The 13,926-nt window shown below is 45.0% G+C and overlaps 1 protein-coding gene across 1 annotated transcript; it reads left to right on the top strand.

Moving 5' to 3' along the window:
* Positions 1–2,594: 2,594 nt before the first annotated feature.
* TENT5B (terminal nucleotidyltransferase 5B) lies at positions 2,595–12,278 on the top strand. Its single transcript, XM_090057026.1, has 2 exons — positions 2,595–2,995; positions 8,456–12,278. The coding sequence occupies exons 1-2, from the start codon at positions 2,816–2,818 to the stop codon at positions 9,473–9,475; spliced, it is 1,200 nt and encodes a 399-aa protein (XP_089913152.1). The 5' UTR covers positions 2,595–2,815; the 3' UTR covers positions 9,476–12,278.
* The last annotated feature ends 1,648 nt before the right edge of the window (positions 12,279–13,926 follow it).

Genomic DNA, 13,926 nt, shown 5'->3' on the forward strand with positions numbered 1-13,926 from the left:
CTGCACCTGGCTCAGTGAGCTGTGTGTGAACTCGAGCACACCATTTAGAGCAGAGCCCAAGCGCTGGAGAATTTCCCATGTCCTTTGGTCATCTGTTCCAATGGCTGAAAAACTCCCCTTTTAAAAACATGCGCCTTATTTTCATTTTGAACTTTGTTGACTTCAGCTTCTCACGACAGGAATGTGCTACGCCTTTGTCTGCCGGATAAAAGAACCTTCTGCTATCAGCTATCTTTTCCCTGGGGGGGTAATTATAGACTGCAGTCAAATCACCTCTTCACCTTTTCTCAATAAGCAAAATAGATTGAGCTCCTTTAGTCTCTGAGTATAAGGCTCATTTTACGTACTACAGCCAGACCTACAGATGGCTCAGGCTGTGGTTTATTCATGAAATTCCTGGCTGGGGAGGGCTGCTATGCAAAGGTCTTGGTGTCACAAACTGAAGTAAGCAGCACGTCATGCTACATTTAGCAGATCCCATAAAATGAAAGCTGTTATTATTACAAATAGTGCAAACCACAGAAATACTGAAGGGAGACACGCTCCTGGGACTGAGAGGCTGATGAATGCCCAGCCCCAGATGAGAGATGGGTTATAAGAGCATTTCATAGGGTTCGCAGCATGCAAAGAAGTCAACATAGATCTAAGACTTTGCAGGATGAGGAAGTAGGTGATTCCCCTAGTTTCTTTCCTGGAGAAATAAATCTCTAGGTTCACAATGGGAGCCTACGAGGCAGATAAAGTCCATGACAGCACCAGCACTCCTGTCTGTTGTTGGTGTCTGGACTGCCCCTGTCCTCACATGCAGATGCCTGCCCCAACCCATTCCCCCATTGTTCTTTCCATCCTCTCCAACAAAGCCCCTACCACAAAACACCCCGTTTCCACCCTGCACAGCACCTTCACGAAACCCCTGGACATGGGTAGATCCTGGATTTTGAAATGAGGGGTGCAGATGGTGTGGTGCATCATCACCTAGAACACAGCACACCTTTTCCTCTAGTTAAAAAGAAATGAGAAGCTTCACTAATATTAGGGGCCCGGAGCTGTAGTATTCCATTTCAGATCGAAGCAAAAAAATGAAAACTTTATTGGAATGTGCATTCATATTCTGTATCATGTATTATATATAAAAACACAGCAAGATAGGCCAAATAATCCCAAGATATTGTTTGATTAGGCCTGGCTTGGGGGCAGACTTTGTGGGTGCTCTGGGGCTCAAGCACCCACTGAAAAAAGTCTGGTGCTCAGCACTTGTGAGCCATGGCTGCTTTGGTTTTACATGTTAGGCAAAAACCAAAGTCCATAGTTATGAGTTCTGGAGTCATTACAGCCAAATGAGCGTCCCTTTTTCACATTCATAAAACAGAAGCAAACTGTCTTGAGCATCTGGACAGTGCCTCCAGTGTTTCCCTGAAAGCGATTTCCACACCTGAGCTGACGTTCCCTTGAGTTAGTATTTCCACACCTGAGTTTATGGTTTTAGGTAGCATTAAAAAGCAGTCTGCAAGGGTGTGCCATAGGAGCTCACGTGACTAAGGAGCAGCTAAAAAGACAGCAGCATGGCAGACCTAGGGCTAGCTGGAGAATTGGCACCATTAAAGACCATTTAAAAGGATTAGAGCAGGGGTGGGCAAAATGTGGCCCACCAGGCCATTCTATCCAGCCTGCGGGGCCCCTAAAAAATTTAGAAATTAATATTTATCCGCCCTGGGCTGCCTGTCATGTGGCCCTTGATGGCTTGCCAAAACTTGGTAAGTGGCCCTCCGCCCGAAATAATTGTCCACCCTTAAATTAGAGGGTCATTAGCACCTATGGTATGGAGGTTTTAGAAAGGACCAGAGAGATCAGCCAGCTTCACTGCTCCCTGCATAGGCAATTGGATTTAAATTTTGGATAGATCACTACCCTATGCCCCTACCCCATACCCCCATATCCGAGGTCTTTTGCTGTTGTGTATCCCTTTAAATCCCATGCCCATGCCCCATTCCCATACCCTATACCCAGTGCCCCAGGTCTTTTGCTGGTGCATATCCTTTTAAATCCCAACCCCATGCGTCATGTCTTTGCTGGTGTGTACCCCTTTAAGTGCCATACCCGTACCCATGCTCCATGTCTTTTCGCAGTGTGTACCCCTTTAAATCCCAATCCCCATATCTTTTGCTCGTGTGTACGCCTTTAAATTTCAATCCTATATCCCATGTCTTTTGCCGGTGCGTATCCCTTTAAATCCCAATCCCCGTGTTTTTTGCCCGTGTCTACCCCTTTAAATCCCAGGCCCATACCCCGTATCTTTCGCCGGTGCATAACCCTTTAAAGTCCCGTCCACTTCCCCTGACCAATCAAAGCCGGGATTCCCGCACGGCGCGAGGCAGCAGACGGCGGACGGGAGGGACCAAATAGCGAACTTCCTCCAAACCGCCCTCTCCACTCCGCCCCTTTCCCGGCACCGCCTTCTGATTAGCGCTGGCGGCATCGGAGCCCTCCGCCCGCAGCCAATGGGAGCTCTGGAGGCCGCCGGCGGGGGGCCGGGGATTGGTGGGCGGGCCGAGCCAATGGGCGCGCGGCGAGGCGTTGATATAAGACGGCGCGGGCACTGAGGCGGCGCAGTGTTCCGTGCAGCTGGTGGCCGCGCCGGACCTCACTCTGCTGCTCCGCGCGGGCTCTCGGCAAACGTTTACCCTCAGAATTGATTCTTAGTCTTCCTGCGCTTCTTTTTTTTGTTTGTTTTTTTTATTCCTCCCCGTCACTTCCGCCTCGCTTCCTCTCCCGCTTCCGCCTCCTTTTCCGGCCGGTTCAACAGAGGAGCGTCGCGATGCTGTCGGCAGCGGCTGGGGGCCCCGGGCCCGGCGGCTTGGAGCGGCGCGGCGGCCGCTTCAGCGTTCTCACCTGGGAGCAGGTGCAGCGGCTGGACCAGATCCTGGGCGAGGCCGTGCCCATCCACGGCCGCGGCAACTTCCCCACCCTGGCCGTGCGGCCGCGCCGGATCGTGCAGGTGAGGGAGCGGGTTGCACCTTGTAGACTGGCTACGTCAGGGGCACCCCCTGCTGTGGAGGTTGGGGCCTGTGGGGCGTGGGTTATGTCTCCCTGCCCCCTGAGGAGCTCGGGCTGGTGGTGTGGAAGGGGCTAACCCCGCCACTGCAGGTTTAGGTGCCTCTTTCCCTGCCCCCCACTCTTCTGCCTTGTAGCTGGCAGTGTGCAAGGGGTTAAACCTTGCTGTGAGCTTCGGTGAAGCCTTCCTTGCTCCCTGCTGTGTAGATGGGGTTAAACCCAGCTTGCTGCATGCTTAGGTGACCCCCTTTCTTGCTCGGTGCTGTGTGGCTGGCAGTGTGGGTAGGGTTAAACCCACCCTCCTGCCAAAGGTGTCTGCAGACAGTAGTGAGATGGTGGGACCTTGGCCCCTCCTGGACTGAGACACGGCTCCTGCAGGAGTGGGGGAGCCCTGTACAGCTGTCCCAGGAGGGTCTGCGGCTTGGGTCAGGCAGGCAAGTGCCTTTGCTGGCCAGGAGCTGCAGTGCGTGAGGCAGGGGCTTCTGCCCCCCCAGGCAGCTGCAGGGATCTGGAGGTGGGGAGGGGGCTCCCTTAGGAGCCCACCTCACAACCTGAGCCTTTCCTGAAAGGTTCCTGCGGAATCTGGACTCTACCCTGAGGCTGTGCTGGGGCTGGTCCTGTGCTTGCTTTTTTACTGTCTGCTTATATGGGGTTTGGAATCTGCTAGCAGAAAATAAAACTGCTGAGACGGTGAGATCCGGTCTCCTGCCTTTGGCATCTCGCCACCTGGGCTCAGAAATTCTCTAGCTGAAGCAAATGCATTTAACTAGCCAAATCCAAGGTGGTGGTTGCTAGTTGCTGAATCCAGACTGAGGTCTAGGAGTCTTGCTGTTAGCTTTTGAAAAGAGATGTATGACAGGGATTTGGAAGGGAACTGGACCTGTCTGGAACTTGAAGCACAAGGCTAACCTCCATTCCCAGGAGTCCTCACAGCAAAGTCCATTTAGATAGAGCTGCTTTTATTAATCTTCTCTAGCCCTGAACATTCACTCCAGGGGCAGAGAGGTGTTGAAGGTAGGAAGAATTTTTCCCTGTTTTAGATTAAAAAGCTAATTTTTAAATGCCTTAATCTAGTAAATACTTTATCTAGTGCATCTTGCCATAGACCCATTCTGTAATCGGATCCATACAAAGCATTTTCCTCTGTAAGAGACTACTTTGGTGCATGACTAAAGTAGCACAAGTTAGCCAGTGACTCCCTATATGCCTGAAGAAGGGTGTGCGCGCCCAAAATCTTGCAAAGAACAATTTTTTCCAACTGCTCAATTGGTCTAATAAAAGAGATCACATCTACCTAAAGAACCTTGTCTGCCTGTGACCAACACTGCAACAACCTTTATTGTAAAGTAGAGTTTTCATAATGGCTAAACTCAAATCTCTTTCTGCACATGCTTGTTACATAACTGGAAGGTTTATGAGCAACTTCTACACTGTTCTAGGTGCAGCAGGTCCTGTTAAAAGGCCTGGCTTAGGCTCCTTTGTAAAAATAAAGCTGTGAGTTGACCTCAATTATCTGAGTGTCAAGGGGATGTCAAATGTTTGGATTTGTCAATGTAAATTAATGTTGGGACATGATGGCCCTATTTCAGATTCTTGAGGTCTGGAGCATCAAAAGCTGAGCTTGTAGCTGAGGGGACAAACTGATGTGGGTATTTCTTTTTCCTGTACAGCTCCATGGGTAGCTGAAGCTCTAGTAGCTTGTTAGAATGTGCATTAGAGACCTAATCTGTAGTCGGCTGTAGCAAAAGTAATGCATAACATTGAAGGGGCACTCCCAGTTTGAAATGGGCTGGAGCTGTATTTCTTAACTAAAGCACTAGAAGACTTAAAAATGAATTCTCAACATCTGAGATTATTTTAAATTTATGATGCTGCCTTTGCTTCTACAGTTTCAACAATTTGATGTTGAAGGCGAGTAGCTATGAGACTTGTTTGTATTAAATGTTTCCACTAGCATTTTAAAATGCAGGACTTGCTTCTTCAAAAACATTGTTTTTCATTTAAATGTCAGTCCAAATGCAAGTATCCTTCAGTTCTTGCCAAATTGACAGTAAGCTGCATAGTTTGTGCCCTAATCTAATCTTTCTAAAGTAACAAACTGTTTAAAACAGTAATAAACGCTGATTTAATATTAAAGCTAACAACAGTGTTTAAATAGGCTGCTGCGTATTCATGTTTGGGAGGCTACTTCATTCCTCAGTAATGACTCATCAGATGTTAAAATCTAGCATGCTGGCTTCTAATTAAAAAGGCTGTTCACAAAACAAAAACCAAACTGGCTTTCACAATAAACTAACCTCTAAGATTTGTAGGCCTGAACTATTTGTTTTACTTTTAAAAAAAGCAATTAAAGGGGATCTGAAACATGTTGTAACTACTTTTTTTTTTTTAAATACAAAGTAACATGAGCTGAATTTGAGTTCAGGTTCAAGCTGCATCAGTTGGATTGCTGGAGTGCTAAAAGTGCGTGCATCTAAGGTTCAAAGCCTAATGAAATTTCATTGAAAAAATTATGAGAAACTACTATTGGTGCTAAATTTAGTTTCTGTGTAGTAAAAGAAACCTGCCAGCACTTCTAGAAGCCAGATAGCTAGTATCAAATGTTCTATTTAATGCTAGCAGTAAGTAACTTTAAACTAAAGAGCCCATCTTCCTCTGTGCCAAAGCTGTAATGACTGATGAAAAGCATTGCCACTAGCAATTTCAGATACTAAATACTGAGGACGGTAGCTTCAGTTTAGAGCTTCTGCACATGAGTTTGACTAATCTGAAGCAAGCAACCAAAAAAGGCAGTTACTACTTCTACTTGGCCAACTAAAATGATGTAGAAAACCAATCCAAAAGCAGGCAGCAACAACCTGATGGTCAGAATCAGTTCTCTACCATATATTGAGTAACTCTGTTAGCTTTACAAGGAGCTGATTCCTACTACAATCTCCTGGGAGTGGTCTGTTCCCCTTATCACTTAATCCCATAGCAGTTGGTGAACAATAGTTCAAATACTCCTTTTCCTCTGCTGTAGCTATGGTTCATAACAAAGCCTTTTGCACAGGTAAGGTTTCAAGTGTCTTCTTCCTAGATTGCATCAAAACATTTAAACAAAACACTTAAACCCTGTGCAGAATGCCTTACTGTGGCTAGCAAGCTTCTAGCTATATCCTGTCCAAAGAAAAGGAGCTGTCTCATCCCTGTTGCCGTTTCAAAGACTTTTTCACTAGCTTTTGGGATAAGGATTGCACCAGTAGGGAGTAGAATGTGTGAGATGGTGGACCTGATGGTTATTATTCTTTTTAGGACCAACACTACTCTAAATGTCACAAAACTGTATCCCTACAAATTTCTTTATTAACATGCTGCATATGCTGGAACTGTAGAGTTAAGTCATGTTTCCTGTAATTGGAAGGAACTGGTGTGAAATCTTATTTGACCTTCATACTTCAAACTTATTTTAACTTGCTGTCAAGTCTCCAAAAATACATTTTTCTTCTGCCATTCAGATTTTGTTCAGTCTCTAACTTTTTTTTTCCCCCTAAAACTTCTGTTTCAAAATCTGTAGCTTTCTAAACTCTTTTTGGATTTAAAAGTAAGGCTGTATGTGCATTTGATGCTTTTTAATGTTAAATAGTTTACTAGTTAATAGGTACCTGACATTAGAATCTCACAATTTGGCGATGAGTTCAGGCACACTTCCAATTTGAGAGCCACAGTAACTAATGCTAAAGAATAATTGAGAAATACCAGCTCTATAGAATATAACAGCTTGAATAATTTTTTTCCCCCCCCCTAATGGTTAAACTTTGACCCAAGTGCTCTTTGCTTCCTTGAAAGTGTATCTGACTATAGGACTAGGATAACAACCCTTCACAGAAGTAGCTAATGTTAAGATAGTGCCCTAGCTTTGACATAACTAACTTCTTATCATTGCCTCTTTAACCTTCTAGTAAGTGGTGCTGGTTCTAACTTGACCTTCAGGAACCTTACTTGGTTTAGGCCATGTTTGCCCAACCAAGGGGAAAAGGAGCAGTGACTTGCGATCCGAGCTAAGCATTGACAATGCAGTAGTAGAAGTCATTAAGATTATTTGAAAGGGCAGTGTTCCAAGCTGCCTCTTCCAGGTAGTGTCCTCTAGTAACCTTTTTCCTGCATTAGGTTCCTAATCTTAGTTGAATTTCAGTTTGAATTCCAGTTTGAATTCACAGTTGTAGCAGAGACTTTCCGGGAAAGAGACTTTCTCTATTGGTGCTCAGATGCTTCAGTGTTTTTGGGATCTTTCCTCACTTCAGACATTAGGTAAAATAAAAGCAAACTGAAGCCTGAATTTTTTCAAAGTTCTTGAGGACTCTTGTGGGATGGGGAAGGGTGGGGGGAGAATCACAGCTCTTTAATTCTTCTCAAATTTGTCTCTAAATAGTACAAGGTAGTCAGGCTATGCCAAAAGATTTGATCTGAGCTCCTGATTTTTTTTTTTTTTTTGGGGGGGGGGGGGTTACAGAGCTCAGTTGCTTGCTACCTGGTGTCTGGATTAGATCACACTTTTAAGGGCTTAAAGTTATTTCAGTTCATTTTTAAATAATGACAGTGATCCAGCTTTATGTTAAATGAACAAAGCTTACAAAGTGCATTTGTGGGTGTGTTAATGGTTTTTTTTTCCTATTCTGCCTGCTCAGTAGTGGAATAACTAACTTCTGTAAGATAAAGCTGCCTCTTGTGAAACTAGCAGTGTGTCAAACTCCAAAAACTGACACACTGAAAACTATTAAGGATACACTTACTAGTCAGGACATGAACCTGCACACTCATGGCAAGTGCATTTCAGCAGCTCTGGCATCCTTAATTTGCCTTTAATGAGCCATGCCAAGGCAAGGGGAACTTCTTAATTGACTCCAGTTCCATAAATTGGGGCTGCTATAGTCTACTTCCTGCTTTCTGCATTTGGATTCCTTGGATTGGTTGTGGCTGGACTTATGGATTGAGACTTCCCAAATCTCCTTGGGAATCAGGAGCTGGGGCTGGGATATGGTAGGGAAGGGGAGCAGAACTTGCAGTGAGCCTGCCACTTCAGGATAACGTTGTGGGGGAGTTGAGAGCAACTTAAACAAGAGCAAAAATACATGCTTGCCTTGTGGTTGGAGCACATTTAATATAAGGTAGCAAGTAAACAAGTCCTCCTTCCACGTTTTAGGATTGCTGTAAATCGTGCATGCTTTTTAAAGCACATTTCTTTGCAACTTTTTTCTCTCAGCTGGCTAACTTGTAAATTACTTGGCTCATCTCATTTTGGCTTTGCTAGACTGAAACGTGCAGGCATGCATCCCGCTTGCTTATTGCCACATTAAGCTCTAACACTTCATTCCCAAAATGTTACTTTCTTGATGTAGACAATAAGACTGTCTTTGTGTCTCAGGTGGTCCGCAGCCGTCTGGAAAAGAGAGGCGTTGCAGTCCATAATGTGAGATTGAATGGCTCAGCAGCCAGCCACGTCCTACATCAAGATAGTGGCCTGGGGTACAAAGACCTGGACCTCATTTTTGGTGTGGATCTGAAAAGTGAGGATGTGTTCCAGCTGGTTAAGGATGTGGTCATGGACTGCCTGTTGGACTTCCTCCCAGAAGGAGTAAACAAAGATAAGATCACCCCTATGACTCTAAAGGAGGCATATGTGCAGAAGCTAGTGAAAGTGTGTAATGAAACAGACCGCTGGAGCCTCATCTCACTGTCCAACAACAGCGGGAAAAACGTGGAACTCAAGTTCGTAGACTCTCTCAGGCGGCAGTTTGAATTCAGTGTGGACTCTTTCCAGATCATACTGGATTCACTGCTGCTGTTCAGCGAGTGTTCAGAGAACCCCATGTCTGAGAACTTCCACCCTACAATCACTGGGGAGAGCATGTATGGGGACTTTGAGGAAGCAATGGACCACCTTAGGAACAGAGTCATTGCCACCAGGAATCCAGAGGAAATCAGAGGTGGTGGCCTTCTGAAGTACTGCAACCTCTTAGTGAGAGGATTTAAGCCCAAATCGGAAGTGGATATGAAGGCGCTACAGAGATACATGTGCTCCAGGTTTTTCATAGACTTCTCTGACATTGGTGAGCAGCAGAGGAAGCTAGAGTGTTACCTTCAGAGTCACTTTGTTGGCATGGAAAGCAAAAGATACGAGTACCTTATGACCCTGCACAGGGTGGTGAATGAGAGCACTGTATGCCTGATGGGTCACGAAAGGAGGCAAACTCTGACCCTCATTGCCATGCTGGCTGCAAGGGTCCTGGCTGAGCAGAGCATCATCCCAACTGTCACAAACGTTACCTGCTACTATCAGCCAGCACCATATGTCAGTGAAATAAACTTCAACTACTATGTTGCCCATGTGCAGCCCTTTCTGCCTTGCAGTCACTCCTATCCAACGTGGCTTCCCTGTAATTGAGCATGGATGACACTGAGGACCTCTGCTCCAAAGCGTTTCCTTACCTTGGGAGCTTTTCGGGAAGACCTGCAACAAAAGGAAACTTGCTGGACTCTTGAGCAAGACTGTCTTGTTCCAGCAGTCCTAGGAACTAGCGCTGTCTGCTGTACACTCTGGAGATTGGATGTGCAGTGTTATGGAAACTAGACCTATTTGAGATGTTTACAGGAAGACTGAATCACTTAGTGAAATATGTAGGCAATTGAGGGTGGGGTGTGTTAGGGGGAGACTACAGACTTAGAATAAGATAGAGCTGCACTGCCCCAAAATGCAAAAGCATCTTTTTTTTTTTTTTTTTTTTTTTTTTTTTTTTTTTTAAAGTGCAGAAGTGTTATGGGTTGTGCAGACTCGTGGTTTCTGAAGATAGAAGCCAGAGTGGCTAATTACTTCGAAGGACCAAAGAATCCTGTTTAAGTGCCTGTAACAACATAAAAAACAATTGTACTGTAAACTTTATTTTTCAGGGGCTGAGGTCCCGAGTGCTTGAGTGGGGAGACTTAAAAAGAAGAAGAGGGGGAAAAAAAAAAAAAAGTTTGTTTGCAGGGTGGGAGGGAAGGGTCACCTGATCATTTCTAGTAACTGAACTGAAGCAGATGTTGGATTGCAGGTTACATGTTGCTAAGGTTTTTGGCATGGCTTGCTGCCTATGAAGGATCGGCTGTGCAAATAGCGGTCCAAGTTGAGTTGCACAGGAATGGGGTTAGCTTTGGTTGACTACATGTAAAATGCCTGAGCATAATATGGGAGGGTTGGGAGGGGGGAGGGAAAAGTGCATGGTGGCAAAAGCTGTGCTGAGCTTTGGAGATGGAAAGCAATAGGGGGGTTTACATGTGTAATGACTAGTTAAAAAAACAAAAGTCCCAAGTCTGCAGTGCCAAATGTAACTATGTACATAAACAGTAAAGCTAAGAGTCTGTTTTGGAGTCTGCCTGTGGCTTCACCAATACATAACCATATATTTTCTAGGGAATTTGAAATGCTATTTTTTTGGCATGCAGTGTGGTTTTAATGCACAAAACCAGTGGCCAGCTGGGTTATCTAGAAAAGACTCGCCTTGTCTTGAAGCACAAACTGACTCCCTGGCTAGTCAAACCATTATCAGCAGCTACCATGGTGGCTGGAGCCAGTTTTAGGTTAAATGTACAGAACCTGGTCCCTTGGTACTAGAATGCTGTTGAATGAATCCAGCAGATTCTTTCCATTTGAGCCTTTGGCTCAGGCTTCTTCCTTCCTGTGCCCATCTTCATGCCCTTTCTTCAAAAGCAGCCTGTTTCCACATCTGAGCAACAGATAGCATTTTAAATTCAGATGTAGCTTAGAAATGGAACATGTTTAGCTGTTACTTAATTTTGTGCAAAAATCAGTTTGGCCTTAGGAAAGGAGAGATCCTCTCGTGGCTCCCCCTGCCTTGTTTAAAAAAAAAAAACAAAAAAAAAAACAAAAAAAACCTTTTATGCCTGTGGGAGTTTTGGTACATCTTATGCAAGTATATTGACTTTGAAGTTGCTGTGATGTCTAGAGCACAAACAGTCCTGCTCTGAGCTATCTGAAGTGCATACCCCTCCTTTTGGAACATCACATCTCGGGCTTAACTATGCATTATTTGTGGGGAGAGGAGGCGGAAGGGGGTTTTAAAGCTGGTACAGCAGAGACATCTGGCATTTTAGCCGTCAGATCTGCTGCTTGGAATACATGATGCAAGCCACTTCATAGCCATTTAGAAAGCGCTAACAAAACATGAGCACTTCTTTACTAATTTTGGTTTTTGATCCTTGACAACACTGTACCATGGCTGGGATGACCGAACAGTCTAATAAATAAAGATTAGATACTTGGAATGTGCATAGCCAGAACTTTACCTTCGTAGTGCTGGGAGGAGATGTGTGGAGTGGGGTGGGAGCAGGGAATGTGGGGCTTGTGCAGCTTAGTGAACACTAACTAGCTTAAATCCTGTTCCCAACCACTCCTTATCCAGTATGAACTGAAGAGGAACAGGTCCCTGCCACTGTCATAGTTAAGGGGTTTAACAATGACCTCTTGTAAATAGCTTTTATACTTTCAGAACAAATAGTTGAAAGCTTTAAAGGTAAACTCCACTGCATAGCAGTTTAACTTCCTGATGCCCAGAGCCTTACTTTGGTTGCAGTGCCTGATGAAAAGGCGTTTGAGACCAGTCTTCCCTTGTGCTGGGGAAAAAAAATAAAATAAAACTGGTTTAAAGGCTGCTTTTGAGAACTAACTAGGATCTCTAGGTATGCAATCTTCACTTTGAATATACTCGCTTTGAGGAGCAACCTGTTTTTGCACTGTTTAGCTAGGCTTCAGATTAGTGCAGATGACATGTAAGCGTGCTGCTGCTTGATTTGCAGGCTCTTCACTTTTTACCACAAGCATGTAGGCTGGCGCGCTAAACGGAGAACTCCCTCCTTCCCCTCGTAGAATGTAAAGGTTCCCAACCACCAAAGGCTTGATGGGGGGGAATTTAAAATAAGATTGCACTTTGATTTGTGGAGTGTGTGTGGTGAAATTCTTGTGAATGGGGTTGAATTGGCATTTTCCAGATATTTGGAGTGTGAGATCATGCTGCCTCTTGTGAGGGGGAAAAATTGGAAGATTCCAATAGTTTGAATGGCACTTTTTAATTTTGTTTCAAATGTGCATTTTTTTCCTACACCTGTATCACTTGTCATGCAATGGGCTTGACATAAAGACTCACTAGATTCTTTAGAATCTGTTACAAATAAATACAGTGTATTCAAATGTGTTTGAATTTCTTCTTCTGTTGTTTACTTGCCCTCCTAAGGGTAATGCGGTTTTCACCAATTCTGGCTCTTGCTAATTGGAATGAAAAGCTAACTGGATGCATTGGGATAAGAAGGAAGGCTGGTCTACGCATGCTTGCTGGGATTACGACTGAATCTCAAAGTTTCCAAATACTGCTTGTACACTAGCATGAACCGAAGCAACTACAGAGGCTTGGATGTATAGGAAGCAGTCTTGGAGGCTGGATGTGCAGTGTGCTGGTATAGTATCATACCAGCAACCAAAATGCTTTTGATTTATAACCCTTGTTCTTCAGCTGAGCATGCACTCTTTCCTAGCTGCTTGTCATATTACTGTTGGGGGAGTCCATCCTGGCTGCTGCCTCAGTTGGTAGGGAATAATTTCTTGCATAAGTTTTCTTCTGTGAAGACTAGAATACTTAATCACTGCTGCAGTCTTCCAACAGCTTGACCTGCTGCTGCCAGTCTTCACTGATTTATAGTAATGGACTCGACTTGCTTTGGTGCTCTTTCTTCCAAGCTTGGCATTCTGCACACTTAACCAGTCGTGCAGGTGGGCCAAAGGTCTCCAGGGGAGCACCTATATGGGGCCAACTTCCAGGAGAGCTCAGTGCTCTGCGTTGTGTGTTGCTGAACCTCAACTGTTGAGTGTGCTGGTTTACTGAGCTCGCTAAAATGACTAGCACTAGGTGTGGGCATAAACTCTTCAGAAATCTCTGGCCCTAATCCAGCCTAAGACAAAGTTTCACTTCAGTCTGGTTCTGTTGCATCAAACATGATCGCATGTCAGGAATGCTTCCAGCAGCAAAAAGCACTCTCGGGCTGACACTGCTTCTTTTAAGCACTTCACCCATTTGGGGGCCAAACCTTCCCTTGATGAGAACAGTCTAGTCTGTGGCTAGCCTTTGGATTGGCACCAGGTGCTGGAGGCAGATGTGCCCGTTCCTACCTGTACAAAGTGGGGACAGCCCTGCTCTTCTGTCAGAGCTGTATGTGTCGACTGAACCATGTCTGCTCAGAGTGGTTGGTGGGTAGCGCTACTTGCTAAATTGCAGATGACAGCAGGCAGGCAGCCACTCAACTAAACTTCATCCTGAGCTCCAAGCCCATTCCTCTTCCTGGCATGCCTCAAATTTGTGAGGGTAGGAACTGCCTTTCTAGAGTGACTTGTCAACCCAGCTCTCCTTTTCGGGTGTCTTCTCATCACTGCTACTAGGTCCTGCAAAATGACTGTTCATGAGCTGGTGAATGGGCTGCCTTTCTGAATCTGTGACCCTGAGCAAAGCAGCAAAACCCCTGACGGGGTTGGCCTTCCATTGTTTGAAGCGGATCAGACTGTACAAAAGGATGTTGGTGGAAAGTACTAGTTATGATCAGAAAGGAGGTATCTGTGTTTACAGTGGAGATGTGGATCCCTCTTTTGTTAACTATAAAATAAAATATATATATATTTTCTCAAATGTTGTCTCATCCTTGCTTGGCACACATGGCATGAGGCCTATTCTGGGGTCAGGTAGGATTGTGACTAAAGATCTTGGCCCAAGCAAATTCCCCAGCAGCAGTATTGATCACCACTCCAGCACTAGCTCATATAGTGGAACATCACATCAGTCTTGAGCCTTTCCTTGA

The sequence above is a fragment of the Crocodylus siamensis genome, chromosome 7 (assembly GCF_052110815.1).
Source record: "Crocodylus siamensis isolate JL-2025a chromosome 7, ASM5211081v1, whole genome shotgun sequence".
Lineage (NCBI taxonomy): Eukaryota > Metazoa > Chordata > Crocodylia > Crocodylidae > Crocodylus > Crocodylus siamensis.